Here is a 22,136-nt window from a genome sequence, read left to right as displayed (position 1 = left end):
ATTTTATTGATGTGTTATTCTACAGCAGGGTTCACCAATCTCGGTCCTGGAGGGCCGCGCTGTCCTGCAGAGTTTAGCTCCAACCCCAATTAAACACACCTGAACCAGCTAATCAAGGTCTCAACAGGCATACTAGAAACTTTCAAACAGGTGTGTTGGAGCTGGTTGGAGCTAAACTCTGCAGGGACAGCGGCCCTCCAGGACCGAGATTGGTGAACCCTGTTCTACAGTTATAGGCTATGCACAGACTTACCCGTCCGATATGGCGGAGTCCTTGACGGCAAAAAGTGGAAAACGAGGCGTCTTATGGATCTCTAAGACAGAACCAAATGATTTGTCTAATAAACACGTCAGCGGAAAATGAAGAGGCAGAGATCTGAGAAAACATACTCTCTTTTCAGGTTACATTCTGTTCAGAATTTATTCTTTCAGGCTACAGTATATCCAATCCTAATCATCCGACATTAAAAACCAATGACTTTTAAATTAAGTTTTGAACAAAATCCAGTCTCGTTTGGCCTTTTGTTGTTTCAGTTTATTTCTCGACAAACTGTTAGAATTAACTGTTTAAGTTTAGTTTTTGTAGATATTAGAAAAGTAAGTAGGCTATGATATGAATCTCTTGAATGGACGTGGTTGAAACAACCCACAAACTTATCACCCAATAGCCTGCAGGGGGTGTGGTGACGAACCGCATTTAAAAGTACATCTCTGAAACTCTCTCTTCACAGGATTCTTCAGCTTCTGTTAAAGGCGTTTAGTCTGAACATCTAAAGTCGGAAACATGGTTGAGTGGACAGAATTTGAGAGGGCCACCATCCAGGACGTCTTCTCCAAGATTAACTACGACGTCGTTGGTCCCCAAGCCCTGGCAAGGTATTGAGTCTTAGCAATACTTTAAGGCAGGCAACTAGTTTCGAAACTGTGCTCTGATAAAATGATTTCTTTTCATTGTGTTTCGTAGATGTCTTATCGTGTACCCCTGGACCCAGCGGTACTTCGGCAATTTTGGAAACCTCTACAACGCCGCTGCCATCATGGGAAACCCCATGGTTGCTGCTCACGGTAAAACTGTGCTCGGTGGTCTGGACAGGGCTGTGAAGAACATGGACAACATCAAAGGCACCTATGCTGAACTAAGTGTGCTGCACTCCGAGAAGCTCCACGTAGATCCTGATAACTTCAGGGTAAGTTTGACGCTCAAGTAACGTTCATTAATAGGCTGTCTTGTTCTGGCTTCATTGTTCACGTATCTCGTCTGTGTATATATCACTGCTCTCTGTCCTCCCACAGCTTTTGGCTGACTGCTTAACCATCGTTGTTGCTGCACAACTGGGTGCTGGATTCACACCTGCAGTCCAGGCCGCTTTTCAGAAATTCATCGCCGTCGCGGTCTCCGCCCTTGGAAGACAGTATCACTAGATACTAAACCTGCTTGTGCACAGAGGATCATCTGATGTTTAGAATATGATTTCTGAGTTTAAGCAAATAAATATTTAAATATTCAATATTCAGTGCATTATGTGTTCTTTCATATTCGCATGAATTCACTCTTTGTGTCTTTGGGATTGCTCCTGCTGCAGACAACCTTTGACATGAAAATAAAACAAACCTTGGTAAAAACTGTCTCTAACAGATAATCATATATTAAAATAGGCAGCAAGTTCGTGCATACGAACACCTCTCATAATAATATTGGTGAAATAACCGGTAACACTTTATTTTGATAGTCCACCAACAGATATTCTGACTATAAGTAACTTGGCAACAACAATTCAACTTATTCTACTAACACCTAACCATAACCTAACAGTCTACTGACAGTCTACTAATACTAATGAGAGTTAGTTGACATGTTGTTGCAAAGTTACTTATAGTTCATAGAATGTCTTAAGTGGACTATCGAAATAAAGTGGAACTAAATAGCTAAATAAATTCAGATTAGTCCTATTTCAAGTTTTAATTAAACAAACGCACAAAAGAAAATGAACCACTTTATGTAGGCCCTACAGGATATAATACACATTCTGTCAAATAATGTCCTCAACATTGCATTGTGCCATTCCAAACTAAAATTCATTTATATTTATACAGGGTGTTGAAATATATTTTCAGAGAGGTAAGAGTTTCACCGTTCATTTAGCCTTTACTAGTCCAAGGAGCTCATTAGAAATAGATACAAATTTAACACAAAGACAAATATCAGCTTTTCAATGTTCATTGAAAAATCATGATAATATTAGATGTTTTAATCGTCTACGATACAAACATAACCAAATACAATTTGCTCGTTGTTTCAGAGTTCACTGATGATGTTATTTTGATCAAATAGAATAATACGAATGATAATAATTTGATTTCAGGAAAAGTCCGTTATTTTAATAATGAGGGTTATGATGGTAAAAGTGCTGATTCATAACCTAATGGCCAAAGTAATAATAATAATGATAATAATAATAATAATAATAATAATAATAATAATAGAAGAAGAAGAAATTTGAATGTATTATAATGGAAATTAAATAATAGAATGCACCAAATGAACAGTTTCGATGGGGTTTAACCCTAGTAATATTAGGTTTACATATTGCACGTTGAAAAATAACTTTAAATGTTCTTTCCGAGCGAGAGACGCCTCATTTGTTAAATATAAAAATTGTTTACCATTGACGCAAAACAGAGCAGATTTGTTATGGGTTTATTAAACACGAATTTAGTTTTCAGCTTAGTTTAAAAGTCCATCTGTCTTGTACAAATGGTGTAAAAAGTACCGAGAAATTGTTTATCAATTAAATTTAATCAATATAATTTACTCCATTAAAAGTCACCCAGACAGCAACGTGTCGGCCCAGATCCGGCCCACATCTGGAGCCTGTGGAATCCACGTGTACCAGATGTGTGCCGGATTTGGGATGACATGTTGCTGTCTAGGAAGTATCAAAAAAAATTATATATATGTATATATATATATATATATATATATATATATATATATATATATATATATATATATATATATATATATATTTATATATATATATATATATAATAAGACTGGTAATTAGAATTATCATTTGGACTTCAGGTTGACTAGTTTATTTGTTCTTGAAGTATTCAAAAGAAAATATCTGAGTAAGCTATTGTTATATGTGCATATTAATTTCAGCAATAGCTGATTTTATTTGATATTCAAATTTCGAATACTGTTGTAATACTAATCGTTCGGTCGTGACCATAATTTAAATTAAATAAGTTATAATTAAACTTATAATATTATTTATTATAATGAATAATAAACGTATAATAAATACATATATTTATTATATTTATAATATAATTAAATTTATACATTTAATTTATAAATATTAAATGTATTATATTTATAATATAATAAATATTATAATTATTTATTATAATATAATTTATAACTTATAAATAAGTTATAATTAAAATAAACTGCATGAGACGTCCATATCTGTGACTATATTTTAAACTGATATTGATTTCATAATTTATTTTTAATAAAAGTTTAACGACAAGAGCTCAGACCAACAGGCAAAATATTTTTTTAATAAGAGAATAGATTTATGTTGTAATGATCAATATTAGGCTATGTTAAAATACACAAGCTATGCTTAAGGCTGATAAATTATGAAGCAATGTCTGGTCTCATGTTAAGGTTTTAAAGTTTAAAGTTGTTTAAATGTATTTGCTTGTTTATTTTTGTGGTTGGTTATTTTATGTTTTATTGTATTTTAAATGCCAGATTTGTAACCAAAACTGTTCATACTGAGTAGCCTAGCTATGTGAGGAAAAACAACATCACTTTCATGTTCATGATGGCAGTCTTATAGAATGTATTAAACAGTTATAAACAATATTTGTGTTCTGATATTATATTTCGTCTCTCTTCATTTGCTGATTGTCTTCTTGTTATGACAACAAGCGATACTGACACTGACAGGTTAATGACTTAAAAATATGCAGCAAAGACGTTTCGTTAAGGTTTTTCATACTTTATTGCATCATAATAAGACAGAATGTTTATACAGGCATCCGTCTGGTCTTGAACAACCACGCGCGCTCATCTGTACTTCTCGGCCAGAGCCAGAGACAAAGCAGAGAGGAACTTGTCCATGGCAACATGGGCCTCGGGAGTGAAATCGGTGGGGAACAGAATGGCCAGAACCACGAGTATGTTGTGGGACAGAATCTATGGGAAAACACAGACAGCGAATTCAGGTTACCGCGACTTCGAGAGTATATGACAAAATTAAGACGAACTTTCATGCTTTTACCTTGAAATTGGCGGGATCAACTCGCAGCTGGAAAGCATGAAGCTCGCTGAGGTTCAGAAGTCCAGAAGTAAGGTCATCGATTTTGCTGACAGCCTCACCAACGCCACCCATCACAGTCTTCCCGTGCTTCCTCACTGGAGCAGAGCCGGGACTCAGGTCTTTCCAGTGAGAGAAATAGGTTTTGGTCTGTGGGTAGACCGCCAGCATCCTATAAGCAGACACGTTGATTTGAATTCCAGATAGACGCCAAGAGAAAACATTAAGCTATTACTATTAGCATATGACAAAACGAGCCCGATCTCATTAAAGTGCGTATCTATAGCACGAATGATAATATCTCGTATCATTTATACGCCAAAACGAGTTTTAGCGTAAATATGGTACGCAGTTTTCGCGTGTATATGATACGCACTTTATGGCGTGTAATATGCACGTCCTCCTCACCCCTAATCCTACCCAAGGGGTTTGCAGTGCGTATCATAAATTATACGAGAATTATCATTCGTGCTATAGATACACCATAATAAACCTTACCTAGAAAGAGCATCATGTCCGATATCGTCGGCTTTTCCTGAGATCTTGGCCCAAAGGGCTGTGACGGCAGCTTTGTCTTTGGCAGTGAGACTCATCGTGGAAGGATGACTTTAGTTTGCAGAAAACTTCTGTAGACTGCTGACAAGAGGACTGGCTGTTTTATACTGCCATCAGAAAGAAACACCCAAGACCCTCCTCACACCCCCAAAGATGACTTATCAAGCTTTGGTAGATTTATCAACTTTTGAATGCCACACTATAATTTTACTATATACTTTGTAAAGCTGTATTTTTTATTCACCTTCATTGAATTAACTAGCAATTAATTTAATTGAAGTTAATTTAATAATTTACCATCATGTAATTAATTACAATATTACAATATAGCTGCATGCCGACATGACGTGCCCATGCAAGCACTGGCGCCACCAACACCCGGTGGTTTAAGACTTTAAAAAAAAATCAAGAGTGTAAAATAGACACTCACACTAAAACACACATTCTTATGTGGACATACATATCACTGTTCAGGAGTTTGGTGTGTTGAATAAAACCATTAATTCAGCCACAATCTAGAAAAACACACACAAGCAGGGATTAGAGGACTGAAGGAAATAGGCCTTGAATTTATACAAATCGTGGCACAATCCAAAACATATTTCGGGGAATAACCTTTCACAGGTAAGACTGAATAGTCTAATTATTTCTGGTTGTAGGCCTATTATGTATTTGGTCATAACATTATGTTGGCAGCTGTTGACCACCACAGTCATACTATAGCGATAATGCTATAAAGGTAAGACTTTACAAGTTCGCATGATTCTTATGAAGTCTCAGCTTATATAATGTTATAAACTAAACTAAATCTCAAGTGAGTCTTGCGTGCAGTGCAGTGAGCACGTGACTTTGACAGGACATGTCAGGCTTTCAGAATTAGAGACAGAGCTAAACCCAGCCCGATATCATGTTGGCTAAACCATGTCTTCAGTTACCCAACTAATCTCAAAAGAATAGGCGATTTTATAGCTTGTCATCAAATGGTGGCTCATTTATATTTTTCTTCCATTTATATTTGTCTTTATCCAGTGGGAGCCAGGACAACATTAACATCGAGGAAGGGAAGAGAGCCTGACATTGAACTGTTCTCTGAATTTCCCTTCTGTATTTTACTTAGGCCTATAGTATATTATTGTAATGCTCACTATTTTAGTTACTAATTTTATTGACTGTTATTCTACAGTTAAAACGATTTGATGTTATTATTAGTTGTCACACTACTTCTATAGCCTACTATAAACAAAAATGTCAGCGAAAATGAAGAGGCAGAGATGTACAAAAATATTCTTTCAAAGGCTATGCATTTATCTATATGCAATCGATAGTCTATCCTCCGATTACAATAATTGTTCTTTAAAAAATGTTGACTTATTAAATTAAGTTATTAACAGAATTCAGTGTCAGTTGGCCTATTGTTGTTTCAGTTTTTTCCTTGCAAACTATTGCTAAAATTAACTGTTTTAAGTATAGTCTTTGTAGATATTAGAAAAGTAAGTAGGCTATGATATGCATCTCTTGGATGGACGTGGTTGAAACAACCCACAAACTTATCACCCAATAGCCTGCAGGGGGTGTGGTGACGAACCGCATTTAAAAGTGCATCTCTGAAACTCTCTCTTCACAGGATTCTTCAGCTTCTGTTAAAGGCGTTAGTCTGAACATCTAAAGTCGGAAACATGGTTGAGTGGACAGAATTTGAGAGGGCCACCATCCAGGACGTCTTCTCCAAGATTAACTACGACGTCGTTGGTCCCCAAGCCCTGGCAAGGTATTGAGTCTTAGCAATACTTTAAGGCAGGCAACTAGTTTCGAAACTGTGCTCTGATAAAATGATTTCTTTTCATTGTGTTTCGTAGATGTCTTATCGTGTACCCCTGGACCCAGCGGTACTTCGGCAATTTTGGAAACCTCTACAACGCCGCTGCCATCATGGGAAACCCCATGGTTGCTGCTCACGGTAAAACTGTGCTCGGTGGTCTGGACAGGGCTGTGAAGAACATGGACAACATCAAAGGCACCTATGCTGAACTAAGTGTGCTGCACTCCGAGAAGCTCCACGTAGATCCTGATAACTTCAGGGTAAGTTTGACGCTCAAGTAGCCTAACGTTCATTAATAGGCTGTCTTGTTCTGGCTTCATTGTTCACGTATCTCGTCTGTGTATATATCACTGCTCTCTGTCCTCCCACAGCTTTTGGCTGACTGCTTAACCATCGTTGTTGCTGCACAACTGGGTGCTGGATTCACACCTGCAGTCCAGGCCGCTTTTCAGAAATTCATCGCCGTCGCGGTCTCCGCCCTTGGAAGACAGTATCACTAGATACTAAACCTGCTTGTGCACAGAGGATCATCTGATGTTTAGAATATGATTTCTGAGTTTAAGCAAATAAATATTTCAGAATGCAATATTCAGTGCATTATGTTTTCTTTATTCACATGAATTCACTCTTTGTGTGTTTGGGATTGTTTCTGCTGCAGACAACCTTTGACATGAAAATAAAACAAACCTTGGTAACAACTGTTTCTAACAGATAAACTTATATTAAAATAGGCAGCAAATTCGTGCATAACCTAATCCGAACATCTCTCATAATAATACTTGAAATAACTTTAATAAATGCAGATTAGGTCCAGGCTATATTTCAAGTTCCATTTCAACAAACAGACGAAATAAAATGAAACATTTTAGGCACAGGATGTAATATACATTCTGTCAAAGAATAATGTCCTCAAAATTGCATTGTGTCATCTCAAACTAAAATTAATTTGTAATTACGCTGAAATATATTTCAGAGATATAATAGAGTTTGAGAGTTTACAGTTAATTTAGCCTTTGGTCTAAAGTCCAAGGAGCTTATTAGAAATATATACAAATATTAACACAAATTCATGAAGATAAATGACATTTTTTCAGCTTTTCAATGTTTATACATGTTGCAATATTTGATGTTTTAATCGTCTACGCTACAAACATAACCAAATACAATTTACTCGTCGTTGCAGAGTTCACTAATGATATGATGTTATTTTCATAAAATAGAATAATTACAATTAAAATAATAATTAGATCTTCTTTTTAAGTTGAAAGTCCATCCGTCTCGTACAAATTGTGTAAAAAAACAAACAAACGAGAAATTGTTTTTACGTTTATCAATTAGTTTTGGTCAATATAATTTCTTTAATTAAATGTCAAAGTATCTCAAACAAATAAGACTCATTTAATTTTGTACTTAAAGATGATTAGTTTATTTGTTTTTAAAGTATTCAAAAGAGAAAAAGTATTAAAATATACAAAAATATTTTTGTATTTTTGTATTATTTAATATTCTACTTTGGTCAGAGTTCTCTCAATGTTGAATATGTATAGATTCAGGACACACCATTAAACCAAAGCCTATGAAACTTTTTACAGAAATATTCAAATATAGTAAATGTGTGAGAGATTTTAGTAAGCTATTGTTGTATGTGCATATTAATTTCAGCAAAGGCTGATTTAGTTTGATACTAAACACTGTTGTAAATTGTTCGACCGTGTTCACATTCAAATTAAAATTGAATCAGGTTTCAATGATGGATATGTTTTAATTCAAATAAACTGCATAATACGTTCATCTATCTATCTATCTATCTATCTATCTATCAATATGATTAAATATAAATTATTAAATAAATATTAATAAATAGATTGTAACAATTAAAATAAAATAAACTGTAACAATTATATAACCCCCCAAAATTATAGACCGAGTAGAGATGTTACACAAGGTTGAGCAATTATTTTGCAATGCTTGGTCATTTAAAGGTTTTAAAGTTTAAAGTTGTTGATTGTTTCATGTTTTATTTTATTTTAAACTTTGCAGTAAAACTGTTTACAATGGTTATCATGATAAATCAGATAATGTATTAAACAGTTATAAACATTATTGGTGTTCTGATGTGAGACTGCGCAGTATCTCGTCTCTCTCCTTTCACTAATTGTCTTCATTTCATGACAACAAAGCGATGTTTTAAAACATTAATTTACTGACAAGCAGACACTGAGAGGTAAAGGCAGGTGAATAGGGTTAAAAATAAATAAATAAATAAACCTAATAGGCAATATATATCACCATACATCCCCAGTTGATTACATCACAAATTGCAAACACTGAAATGTCGTTTAAATATGCAAATGCGGAAGGTTTATGACTTGATAAAATATGCAGCAAAGACATTTATTTAAAGTTTTTCATACTCGTTTATTGCATCATAATAAGACAGAATGTTTATACAGGCATCCGTCTGGTCTTGAACAACCACGCGCGCTCATCTGTACTTCTCGGCCAGAGCCAGAGACAAAGCAGAGAGGAACTTGTCCATGGCAACATGGGCCTCGGGAGTGAAATCGGTGGGGAACAGAATGGCCAGAACCACGAGTATGTTGTGGGACAGAATCTATGGGAAAACACAGACAGCGAATTCAGGTTACCGCGACTTCGAGAGTATATGACAAAATTAAGACGAACTTTCATGCTTTTACCTTGAAATTGGCGGGATCAACTCGCAGCTGGAAAGCATGAAGCTCGCTGAGGTTCAGAAGTCCAGAAGTAAGGTCATCGATTTTGCTGACAGCCTCACCAACGCCACCCATCACAGTCTTCCCGTGCTTCCTCACTGGAGCAGAGCCGGGACTCAGGTCTTTCCAGTGAGAGAAATAGGTTTTGGTCTGTGGGTAGACCGCCAGCATCCTATAAGCAGACACGTTGATTTGAATTTCAGATACACACCAGGAGAAAACAATAAGTTATGACTATTAGCATATTGCAGCACACAATAATAAACCTTACCTAGAAAGAGCATCATGTCCGATATCGTCGGCTTTTCCTGAGATCTTGGCCCAAAGGGCTGTGACGGCAGCTTTGTCTTTGGCAGTGAGACTCATCGTGGAAGGATGACTTTAGTTTGCAGAAAACTTCTGTAGACTGCTGACAAGAGGACTGGCTGTTTTATACTGCCATCAGAAAGAAACACCCAAGACCCTCCTCACCCCCCCAAAGATGACTTATCAAGCTTTGGTAGACTTATCAACTTTTGAATGCCACACTATAATTTTACTATATACTTTGTAAAGCTGTATTTTCGTCCATTTATTTTTTTTAATCAGTTAGCAATTAATTAAATTGAAGTTAATTAAATTAATACTTATCCATATGTTAATGAATAGGCTTACATAAGGCAATACTTCTATAAACTCTTTTATTTTGTTTTGTTTTACATTTTGAGGAGCTCCACTGCAAAACATATAACTTTCCACATACAAGCAATTTAAATATTACACTTTTTTTGTGATAGCACGCTGTTATTTTTCTTGTTCTTTCCTTCTTTCTTTCGATTACCTTGTATTTTTATATTTTGTATAATATGATAAAATGACTTGATTTTATCAAATTATTCCAAATGAACTTTGTCAATTAAACATTGTGTAATTCTTGCCACGCCTTGCTGAGAAATGTGTGCTATCTTTGAAATGGCCTGTTATCAAACAAAGTTCTTGTCTGTGGGCGTCTCACTTAAGTGTAGATAATTATGGAGCTCACAGTTCAACAGCTTTTTAAGACTTGCAACAGGACTTTGTAAACTATAAAAATAGAAATATACACCTGACATGTTTAGTTAGCCTATACTTTATTCTGTAATTCCATCAACCTAATAAACAAATAAATAAATAAATGTTTGGAGTCATCAAATGATGATTTGAATGCAGATTACCTTAAATGACCAGTGGGGACGCTTGCCATAAATGTGTATAGGCTACTCTTAAATACTATCGTATCACTAGTTGTCAAAAGATATATTTTTGACATTTGCCAAATGATCGTTTTTCTTTAAATATAGGTCTCTGCATATTTTTATGTTCTCTCTCTCTCTCTCTCTCTCTCTCTCTCTCTCTCTCTCTCTCTCTCTCTCTCTCTCTCTCTCTCTCTCTCTCTCTCTCTCTCTCTCTCACACACACACACCCACATACACACACGTTTATTCTGTACAGACTTCATATTCTCTCCCCCTACACTACCCTTACCCCTACACACAACCCTCAAATAAAAATGTCTGCATTTTTACATTTTCAAAAAACATAATTCAGTATGATTTATAAGCTGTTTACCTCATGGGGGCCAAAAGGATCTCAGATATTGCCAATTTTCCATCTTTGTGGGGACATTTTTGTCCGGATACTCATCTTACTGCCTCGCGCTATTTAACTGTTTACGGGACACAGATATCAAGTCATATCATATCAGTTCTGCTTCAGTTTAAGTTAATTTTGGCTCATTAAAGCTGCTCGTGTTGTGGCGCTGATAAGTACGAAGTGAAAATTAATTTATATGTGATTGGGCCCCAGGTTTTGGCAAGGTCAGTGTACCCAGTCTGTTGATCTGAATGCAGTGTGGTTACCTGCTTTTACATCTACAAGTGTTCCTCGTCAGATGCTAATTTGGCTCCTTTGGCTCCAAAAGTGTTGTTGCATTCTTTTTGGGTAACTCGGGTCGCCAGCATGGGAGGCATATCTGCACAATGACATAAGGCTATGTGCACCTTCCCTACCTTGCCGACCTGCTTAACACTAGTGACCTAGGCTATGTGTGCCTTGGCTACCTTGCTGACCGGCCTAACACTAGTGACCTAGGCTATGTGCACCTTGGCTACCTTGCCGACCGGCTTAACACTAGTGACCTAGGCTATGTGCACCTTGGCTACCTTGTCGGCCGTCTTAACACTAGTGACCTAGGCTATGTGCACCTTGGCTACCTTGTCGGCCTTCTTAACACTAGTGACCTAAGGCTATGTGCACCTTGGCTACCTTGCCGACCGGCTTAACACTAGTGACCTAGGCTATGTGTGCCTTGGCTACCTTGCTGACCGGCCTAACACTAGTGACCTAAGGCTATGTGCACCTTGGCTACCTTGCCGACCGGCTTAACACTAGTGACCTAGGCTATGTGCACCTTGGCTACCTTGCCGACCGGCTTAACACTAGTGACCTAGGCTATGTGCACCTTGGCTAATAACGGATTAACACTAGTGACCTAGGCTATGTGCACCTTGGCTACCTTGTCGGCCGTCTTAACACTAGTGACCTAGGCTATGTGCACCTTGGCTACCTTGTCGGCCTTCTTAACACTAGTGACCTAAGGCTATGTGCACCTTGGCTACCTTGCCGACCGGCTTAACACTAGTGACCTAGGCTATGTGCACCTTGGCTACCTTGTCGGCCGTCTTAACACTAGTGACCTAGGCTATGTGCACCTTGGCTACCTTGTCGGCCTTCTTAACACTAGTGACCTAAGGCTATGTGCACCTTGGCTACCTTGCCGACCGGCTTAACACTAGTGACCTAGGCTATGTGCACCTTGGCTACCTTGCTGAACGGATTAACACTAGTGACCTAGGCTATGTGCACCTTGGCTACCTTGTCGACCGTCTTAACACTAGTGACCTAGGCTATGTGCACCTTGGCTACCTTGCCGAACGGATTAACACTAGTGACCTAAGGCTATGTGCACCTTGGCTACCTTGTCGACCATCTTAACCCTAGTGACCTAGGCTATGTGCACCTTGGCTACCTTGTCGACCGGCTTAACACTAGTGACCTAGGCTATGTGTGCCTTGGCTACCTTGCTGACCGGCCTAACACTAGTGACCTAGGCTATGTGCACCTTGCCTGCCTTGCCGACCGGCTTAACACTAGTGACCTACGGCTATGTGCACCTTGGCTACCTTGCCGACCGGCTTAACACTAGTGACCTAGGCTATGTGCACCTTGGCTACCTTGTCGGCCGTCTTAACACTAGTGACCTAGGCTATGTGCACCTTGGCTACCTTGTCGGCCTTCTTAACACTAGTGACCTAAGGCTATGTGCACCTTGGCTACCTTGCCGACCGGCTTAACACTAGTGACCTAGGCTATGTGCACCTTGGCTACCTTGCCGACCGGCTTAACACTAGTGACCTAGGCTATGTGCACCTTGGCTACCTTGTCGGCCGTCTTAACACTAGTGACCTAGGCTATGTGCACCTTGGCTACCTTGTCGGCCTTCTTAACACTAGTGACCTAAGGCTATGTGCACCTTGGCTACCTTGCCGACCGGCTTAACACTAGTGACCTAGGCTATGTGCACCTTGGCTACCTTGTCGGCCTTCTTAACACTAGTGACCTAAGGCTATGTGCACCTTGGCTACCTTGCCGACCGGCTTAACACTAGTGACCTAGGCTATGTGCACCTTGGCTACCTTGCCGACCGGCTTAACACTAGTGACCTAGGCTATGTGCACCTTGGCTAATAACGGATTAACACTAGTGACCTAGGCTATGTGCACCTTGGCTACCTTGTCGACCGTCTTAACACTAGTGACCTAGGCTATGTGCACCTTGGCTACCTTGCCGAACGGATTAACACTAGTGACCTAAGGCTATGTGCACCTTGGCTACCTTGTCGACCATCTTAACCCTAGTGACCTAGGCTATGTGCACCTTGGCTACCTTGTCGACCGGCTTAACACTAGTGACCTAGGCTATGTGTGCCTTGGCTACCTTGCTGACCGGCCTAACACTAGTGACCTAAGGCTATGTGGGCCTTGGCTACCTTGCCGACCGGCTTAACACTAGTGACCTAGGCTATGTGCGCCTTGGCTACCTTGTCGACCGTCTTAACACTAGTGACCTAGGCTATGTGCACCTTGGCTACCTTGTCGACCGACTTAACACTAGTGACCTAAGGCTTTGTGCGCCTTGCCTGCCTTGCCGACCGGCTTAACACTAGTGACCTACGGCTATGTGCACTTTGCCTACCTTGCCGAACGGATTAACACTAGTGACCTAAGGCTTTGTGCGCCTTGCCTAACTTGCTGACCGGTTTAACACTAGTGACCTAAGGCTATGTGCGCCTTGGCTACCTTGCTGACCGGCGCTGTGCACCTTGGCTACCTTGCCAACTGGCTTAACACTAGTGACCTAGGCTATGTGCACCTTGCCTACCTTGCCGACAGGCTTAACACAAGTGACCTAAGGCTATGTGCGCCTTGCCTACCTTGCCGACCGGCTTAACACTAGTGACATAAGGCTATGTGCGCCTTGCCTACCTTGCCGACCGGCTTAACACTAGTGACATAAGGCTATGTGCGCCTTGGCTACCTTGCTGACTGGCCTAACACTAGTGACCTAAGGCTATGTGCACCTTGCCTACCTTGCTGACCGGCTTAACACTAGCAACCTAGGCTATGTGGGCCTTGGCTACCTTGCCGACCGGCTTAACACTAGTGACATAAGGCTATGTGCGCCTTGGCTACCTTGCTGACTGGCCTAACACTAGTGACCTAAGGCTATGTGCACCTTGCCTACCTTGCTGACCGGCTTAACACTAGCAACCTAGGCTATGTGGGCCTTGGCTACCTTGCCGACCGGCTTAAAACTAGTGACCTAAGGCTATGTGTGCCTTGGCTACCTTGGCGACCGGCTTAACACTAGAATGCATGCTATGTGTTCTTGTGAACAACAGATATAACTTTGCAAGCTAATAGAGATAGGAACCCAGCAACCATCTGAGCAAGTATCATCAATAAGTCATTTGATAATGATTACATAATCCTTATACTCGTATTTGATAAATGTAAGTCATTAGGAGAGATAATGAATGACAGCGTGCTCTGACACTGCATCAACATGTTAACCTAGCTAATGAAACATTATCCCTGAAATATACGATTTTCTTTTTTTAAATTTGCAGCCAAAAATGTAATCCCATTGAATGTGAATGCTAATTTTACTTTAACCATCTCATCCATAGCTTAGACAGCATATACTCACAGATACAAACAATAGACCATTTTCTGCTGCATAGACACAACTGCATAGCACTTCAACTTATCCTTAATAAATCCCTCCACAATACTATAAACATGAGGCTTAGTTTAACTGTATTGATTGTTCTTTTTGCGTGACTCAGACACAATGAGCATCTGAAACAACCTCACACATGTAGCATAGCTAATGAAAACATTGCTCTTGGAAATAAAATGAGGCGCCATTTATACCGCTAAATATGCCTTGCTTATAACACTTTAACATTTGCTAACAGTAGTGATGGCAATTTCAAAACACTGCTTCATGAAGCTTCAAAACCTTTATGAATCTTCTGTTCTGAATCAATGGTTCGGAGCATGTATCACACTGCCAGAGTCATGTGATTTCCGTAAACGAGGTTTCATTACGTCATAACTGTTTCTAAACGTTTCGAAACACTTCAAAATTTCAGTGGTTCACCGCTTGGAGCAATGATCTCTGTCAACCCATGAATCACGAGGAGTGACTGAGATCCAATAAAGGAATGTCTGTGGGTTTTACCTGATCTCTGTTCTGTTTTATACATTTGTAGACGTTTTAATTAGACATTAGTATAATTAAAATGAATAATGGTAGTTAATAGTCTCTCTATCTCTAACAAACAAAACAAAGCCAGACAATTTATAAAAGAACATAGACACTTGATAATCTTATTAAATTATTAGATAATTGCATTTGAAAGATTTTACTTTTAATAAAAAAATTGCTATAGATTTGTAAAAACGTGTTTTTGTGCATGTTTGGCCGGGTTTTTGTTGCATTTACACTGTTCTGACCACTAGGGTTCACTGTGGAGACGGGTGTCGGATTGTTTCGAAGCCTCCACACAATACTGCACATTTGCTTGCTTCAACTGTTTCAGTGTTCCACGAAGCCTCGATCTGCCCACCACTAGTTAATACCCGGACCACACAATTTGTGCAGAGATGTGGAATAAAACACCAATCACTTATCTTAGATGTTGGTTCCAGATGCGTTCTAAAAGTGCACTGCATACTGCATGCGCTAATAGCAACACACGGGTATTTGTTTGAATGTTGACCCGCACCTCATTGGCCGCTGATGCAACAGCAACCAATCAGCTGTGCTATATGTGATTGCAACCGAATAAGTTAAAGACTTATCAGCCTGCACCATCTATAGTTCCATGCCAGAACTAGATGTTATGAAGCAACGAGAATAAACAAACAAACAAAAAACAAACAAACAAAACATTTCTTCTCTTCTATGCAGTCACCTACGCTGTTGACGTAGTAAACACAGTGCATTCTGTGTTCTAGAAAGCCGGCTCATAGTGGCCTACGCTAGTCATGTGAGCACCACAACGCATGCCTGTAATGCTGACGCAGGAGCTGGCCAATAATGAGCAGGCTTTGTTCTGTATTATTTGGTGTCTGAGATTTTCAGTGACACTGGGCGGAGCTTGGCTATATTAATATCCACGAGTTTCGAAACTCTTGTTTTGTGTTAAAAAAATATTAGCACACGGCTCCTCGGCTTACTAAAGATAATTAGCCGTTTCAGCGTTAAACGAATAGTGAACCAATTATCGTTTAACATCCTATTTTTGTTATGTTTCTGTTTTTAACATGAGAGTCAAAGCGTATAGGTTTGCCGAAATGTATGGTAGCATAATAATATTAATTCTAAACTCATGTGGTGAAGGCAGCAGTAAACTTTCCTAGTTTGCTACTAGTATTTTGTTGTCCATATTCTTAGTTGTGTGTTCATTTTGTTGATTATGAGCATCTGTTTGGAAGGCTATCTCACAGAGGGAAATATATTTCACTTGACAATGATGACCATAGTGATTGACGTCCATTTATCTCCGACCTGCTTGTTTCAGCACTGGACAGCGCCACACACAACCTGTCTGATCCTAGCAGTCACTCTCAGCTACTGCCATAATAATATACAGCCAGGCCAAATACTGCCGAGACTATACTGAGACACTGTGAAGAGCTCAGAGGTAAATGCGTATTCATTTTATTGAGCTGAGCTCCTAAAAAGATTGGCTATGTTTATAAATCCGACTCAATCATTGAAATTGACTTGAAAACACATAGGCCTGAATAATTTATTTAAATTTATTTAAATTAAATAATACAATTCACCTTCACAGTCTCGACCATATTTTCTAGAAAGAAAAGCTAGAATTAAATCAAACGCAATATTGGATACTCTGTGTAATCACATGTAGCATCCTGTTTTCAAAAAAAGAGAAAGTTATCAAATTTTACCTGTCGTTGGTTCCAGAACTGTGCATTTGGCGTGTGTCAGCGGCTGTTGCAGATGTAAGACTTTTAGAATGGCTTAGCTATCTGATAACAATGCTTGAATATCTTACAGTCCCGGCACAGTATAGCCTGCGTGTCTAATTTAGTAAAGAAACCGTTCCCCCGCCCCTTCGTAATACTAAAAAGGCAACAAGGCGCCATAATCTCAAAAGTTACACGTGTCATGCGTTTATTTATTGTTTATGGGCCATTTGTGCTCAAAATGTACATAAAACACACTATTCATGTACAGTAGGCCTATTTTCATTATTCAAACTCAAGATACAGGAAACTACAGAACAATCCCAGGCCTTCATTAAGAACATTGTTTGATATAAACTGGTTGTAATTTAATCATCTCTTAATTTTCTGGCCACTTTTTGACCTTCTGTCATTCAAATAAATTATGAACACATGCAAAAACAAGAGAGACCCAACGAAATATTAATAACTGATTATGTCATTGTTTTCATGTGAACGTTTTTCTATGCACTTTTTTTTACATATAAAATAAAACCTGTAGCTGTAGCCTCTTTTTCCCCAAATAATCTTGTCAGATAAATACCTTAAAGGAGTTTAGAGTTTTGTTCTTCCGTCATATTTAAAAAGTATAAATATTTTCCTCATGTTTTGATGGTTTCATCGAACTTTTAGGGTCGTTACAAACAAATATCCCATCAGTACACCAATAATTAATAATATGTGTGGTTATTCTTTTCATTTATTCATGTTTTATATGAAGTTCTCAAATATAAAGTTTCTGAAACATCTTCATAAAATAAAATAAGATAAGCGTCTTGAACTGCAAAAATGTATTTTGGGTTTAGATGGATTATCAGTGTTTTGTCACAAATAATCAAATAAATATAGCCTAACTTCACTATACTACTGATTTGATTTGCAAGTATACATAACTGCAGTTAAAAACAAACACCTTAGTTCTTATTTTAAAACTGTTATAAAGTTGTCAAGGCAATTATTATTATTATTTTTTTAAATCCAAGTGGCACTGTAAAACTAATTGTTGGTTTAACATGAAAAAAAGTAACTTGGTTATCTTAAACATTTCATTGAAATAAAATAAAAATGAAGATGATTCATTTTTTTTCTAAGATGATTTGACAAAAGAAAAAGTTGTGATAAATCATGAAAATACACTTTCACAGTGTAGGCCTACACACATCAGATCAGTGGTATGTTTTGTGTGCAAAAATGAAAAGAGAGAGCTTGATTTCATACATTTCATTTTTATTATTTTTTCATTCTCATTAAGGCGAATAAAGTGTCGCGTCGGAGATGAAAGCAGCGTCGACTTTAGCGGTACTTCTCGGACAGAGCCAGGCTGACCTGAGCGAGGAACTTATCCACAGAAACATGCACCTCAGGAGTGAAGTCCTCAGGAAACATCAGCGCGAGCGCCACAAGGAGATTGTGATTAATGATCTGGGGGCATAAAATAAAACATAAAAACATATAACAAATGTAGACTGTGTTTTATTGAAATTTGAAATTAAATGAGATCCCGGGACAAATGTTTTCAGCAGAACGAACCTTAAAGTTAGCGGGGTCCACGCGAAGCATGAAGGCATGGAGCTCGCTGAGGGTGAGCAGACCACCCTTGAGATCATCTATCAGCCCCACAGCGTTCAGAACACCATTCACTACGGTCAGTCCATGTTTCTTCACCTGAGGAGAGCCAGGGCTCAGGTCTGCCCAGTGGGAAAAGTACGTCTTCGTTTGAGGGTAAACGAACAGGGTCCTGAAAGGATTAAAAAATAATAATAATAATGAGATAGATTGTCTATAATAGCAGCTTATGCTATAAATGTCCGCTCATGCACATTTCACATTACCTGGACAGAGTCTCGTTGCCAATCTCCTCAGCCTTAGGGGCAACTTTGTCAAAGAAGGTCTTGACCGCCAGTTTGTCCTTTGCAGAAAGACTCATGGTTACTCGATTAGCTGTGATCAGGCTGCCAAAAACAACAACAACTCAATTGCAATCTGTGGTTCTTGGCAGGGCTTTTTAAAGAAGAGAAGGGCATTGTTTTGAACGCAGTTTTTGACTCCACCTACCAAGCAGACCAATGGGAAAACATCTCTTGAATCTTGATAAACAAGACACAGCTGTTTTAGTGTGAATCAAGTGAGCATTTCGTGTTTTTATAATTCAAACTCTATAGGAGCCCCACAAGGGCTTCATTAACAAGGACATTCTTGTGAACTGAAGGCTTGACTTAAACTATTATTTAAAATGATTTTTATATTATTTTACATTATTATAGCCTTCGCAATTTCAAAATTATATTGTCTTTGATATATGGTTAAAGTGTACTGACAAGTAATTTACTCTAATGCCATTTTATGGAAACTTATATGGCATGTATTAAAATGTATAATTATTCATATATATTATTAATAGGCCTATATTTGTAATGACAAAGTTGCAATATATTACATTTAAAATATATTAACTTCATGTCAAATAACACCAAATCTAATACTTTACATGTGCTTTAGTATGCTATCAAAATAAGTGTACTTCTTTAAAGCATGACAAAAGATTATCAAAACATCTTGATTAGCTTTTTATTGCCTGTGGTGTTAATACATTGTATTTTGATGTACACTGATAAACAAAATGCTCACATTGACACATTTTCTGTCATTTATGCATTGATCAGCTGATATATTTATATTTTAAACCCTTTGATAAAACATTGTCTCATGAGAATGATAGACCATACTTAGTAGGCTACCATATTGTTGCATCTTAAAAACTGAATGACTTTCTGAAAACGGTGCACGTTTGAAAATAAAACGTTTTTTTTCCGCTACAAGTAATAGGTTGTCGTCTTTAAATTGACCATATTTGCACCCTATACAGTGTTGAAACAAAGAACACTATTAGAGTATAAAACACCAATATAAAATGTATTTTACTCTGTTTAGAGTTTGTTGAGTATAATTACAATACGTCAATACGAACTCGATTACACTTTCAAAAGTGTTCAAACTCAACTGGGAGTGGACCCCATGAAACACTTTTAAAGTGTTGAAAATAACTATTAAAAAGAGTGTTATTTGTGTTATTTTCCCATATTTTGTAGTTTAAAACATTTTGACAACTATACCGTGGACTTTATAAGAAATAGTCACAATGAGAGTGTACTCCATTTAAGTACAATTATTTAATATTATATTTGCAAGTAGTTTTTTAAAAAATATATACTTTTAGAATCTGAAGTGCACATTCTATACAAGCAAGCATAGTTATTTTGCACAAGAGAGTTTGTGGTCATGGTTATTTTTTTGCATATGAGGTTTCTAAGATAAAATATACAAGTTAAGTTTTTGAAACGCGTTTTCATGAAATAAAGAAATAGTCATAACTTTCTCTACGCTGAAGCATGTTTTGAGCCACTATGAGCTTGTGTTTTTTTGGGGTTAAGAGTGCTGATGGCACATAAATGACTTATTTCTAGAATAGCGCATTGATTTGTGTTCACGTTGCCAATACTGGCATTGAATTAAATACTGTCTGGGAGTGATAAAACCACTGGAATTAATGTTTGACCAAACTAGGCTACTATTGCTGTAGAGAAAGGGTAAGGTTGGATTTCAAGTCTTATCTTCTGGAAACATACTCACATTTTATCAGTAGGTTCAGCAGGAGGTCCACCCTTGGTTGGCACTGATCTTGATTACAATGAATTTGTTCACGCGTGGATAATCTTCCTGCTGAAGCATGTTGCAAATGCTACTTCTGAGAAAGCAAGATGTTTCACGATGAATGCTGTTACTCGGGCGCTGAAGGTGTGCAAAAGGCGGCAGACCCGATTAATCGGCCGGTAACAAAATGATACTTTGGTTCATCTGCAAAATGCACATGCAGGCCTACATTACAGTTAATATATGGTTATTGTTGTTTACAGCTGAAACATGAATGTTTATTTTTCATGAAATAAAACAGGCGGAGTAATACAAGAGGCATGCAACTAGTCTACTCATTTGCATGTATAATTTTCATTAATTGTTAATTGTTACTAATAGAAAATACAATATAAAAAATGGTATACATTTTCTAATAAAGAAATGGCAATAAACTATAGGCTATTAGAGACTTTTTCTTGGTCACACTATGGCTTTTTGGTCATTTTCATATTTTTCTTCTGGTATCGTGCATATTTTGTATTAATTGTTCACTGGACTTCAATAGATAGGCCTACAGCTCAGTCCAATGATGTTGCATGGAGTCACTATTGGGAATATTGTAGTTGCCATATATGTTATTTTCAATTGGGGTGTTTTTGTACTATCCATGAATAAAGTACATAGCATTTACTTATAAGTTGGTCGACTAAACATAGCGAGAAGACAATTCTGTTCGATTATGCCATGTAAAAGTTAAAAGTCTAGACTACACTAATGAGCATTGCTTCACAGACAGGGTTTAGATTAAGCCAGGATTAGGACTTAGTTCAATTAGGACATTTAAGTAGCTTTTATAAACGTGCCTTAGATTAAAAAAAAAAAAAAAAAAAAAAAATCGTACAAATTTGTACGATTTTTGCAAAATCGTACATATTTTACGAATTGCCCAATTCGTATGAATTCATACGAATGACTTACCCCTGATCCCGCCCCTAAACCTACCCATCACGTGGGTTTAGACAAATCGTACAAATTCGTACGAGTGAGGTCGTACGAATTCGTACGAATTAGCCATTTTTTTTATCATTCGTACGAATTCGTACGAATTGGTCGTGAGATAGTGTTGGACAAAACAATGGCACTGACCTATTTTAAGATATTCCAGTGCAAATTGCCTTCAGATTAAAAAAAACTTGCATCAAACATGCATTTTAGTCTGGGACTATCTTAAACCTTGTCTGGAAACCGGGGGATTATGTTTTACAAATGTGTTTTTTGGTAAAGGGTTCCATTCTGTTCAAGAAAGGTCAATCAAATTGTGTTGGACAGGACTGTGCAGGTGTCAGAACATAATGAAACAGTTACCATGTTAATAAAAGGTGTTAATTCCGATAAATAACTCTTATACTGGCACTGATAGGACATGCTAAAGTGTCAAGGC

At 37.8% G+C, this 22,136-nt stretch overlaps 5 protein-coding genes across 5 annotated transcripts; 2 read left to right on the top strand and 3 right to left on the bottom strand.

Moving 5' to 3' along the window:
• The first annotated feature begins 737 nt into the window (after positions 1-737).
• Positions 738-1,510, top strand: LOC311083021 (hemoglobin subunit beta-like). The gene is made up of 3 exons (XM_084114268.1): positions 738-876; positions 965-1,187; positions 1,294-1,510. Exons 1-3 carry the CDS (start codon positions 785-787, stop codon positions 1,420-1,422), a joined length of 444 nt encoding a protein of 147 aa, XP_083970394.1. The 5' UTR covers positions 738-784; the 3' UTR covers positions 1,423-1,510.
• Positions 1,511-4,002: 2,492 nt separating this feature from the next.
• On the bottom strand, positions 4,003-4,967 carry hbae1.2 (hemoglobin, alpha embryonic 1.2). The gene is made up of 3 exons (XM_084114383.1): positions 4,833-4,967; positions 4,299-4,506; positions 4,003-4,213 (listed from the first exon to the last, which is right to left on the bottom strand). Exons 1-3 carry the CDS (start codon positions 4,925-4,927, stop codon positions 4,085-4,087), a joined length of 432 nt encoding a protein of 143 aa, XP_083970509.1. The 5' UTR covers positions 4,928-4,967; the 3' UTR covers positions 4,003-4,084.
• Positions 4,968-6,538: 1,571 nt separating this feature from the next.
• hbbe1.3 (hemoglobin, beta embryonic 1.3) lies at positions 6,539-7,294 on the top strand. Its single transcript, XM_084114285.1, has 3 exons — positions 6,539-6,657; positions 6,746-6,968; positions 7,080-7,294. Exons 1-3 carry the CDS (start codon positions 6,566-6,568, stop codon positions 7,206-7,208), a joined length of 444 nt encoding a protein of 147 aa, XP_083970411.1. The 5' UTR covers positions 6,539-6,565; the 3' UTR covers positions 7,209-7,294.
• Positions 7,295-9,107: 1,813 nt separating this feature from the next.
• Positions 9,108-9,865, bottom strand: LOC311083095 (hemoglobin embryonic subunit alpha-like). Its single transcript, XM_084114365.1, has 3 exons — positions 9,715-9,865; positions 9,408-9,615; positions 9,108-9,322 (listed from the first exon to the last, which is right to left on the bottom strand). Exons 1-3 carry the CDS (start codon positions 9,807-9,809, stop codon positions 9,194-9,196), a joined length of 432 nt encoding a protein of 143 aa, XP_083970491.1. The 5' UTR covers positions 9,810-9,865; the 3' UTR covers positions 9,108-9,193.
• Positions 9,866-18,272: 8,407 nt separating this feature from the next.
• hbae3 (hemoglobin alpha embryonic-3) lies at positions 18,273-20,526 on the bottom strand. The gene is made up of 3 exons (XM_084114340.1): positions 18,895-20,526; positions 18,593-18,800; positions 18,273-18,484 (listed from the first exon to the last, which is right to left on the bottom strand). Exons 1-3 carry the CDS (start codon positions 18,987-18,989, stop codon positions 18,356-18,358), a joined length of 432 nt encoding a protein of 143 aa, XP_083970466.1. The 5' UTR covers positions 18,990-20,526; the 3' UTR covers positions 18,273-18,355.
• Between the last annotated feature and the right edge of the window lie 1,610 nt (positions 20,527-22,136).

Source organism: Abramis brama (genome assembly GCF_963993115.1).
Source record: "Abramis brama genome assembly, chromosome: 1".
NCBI lineage: Eukaryota > Metazoa > Chordata > Actinopteri > Cypriniformes > Leuciscidae > Abramis > Abramis brama.
Note: the sequence above shows the minus strand (reverse complement) of the source record. Positions and strands in the feature narration are given on the sequence as shown.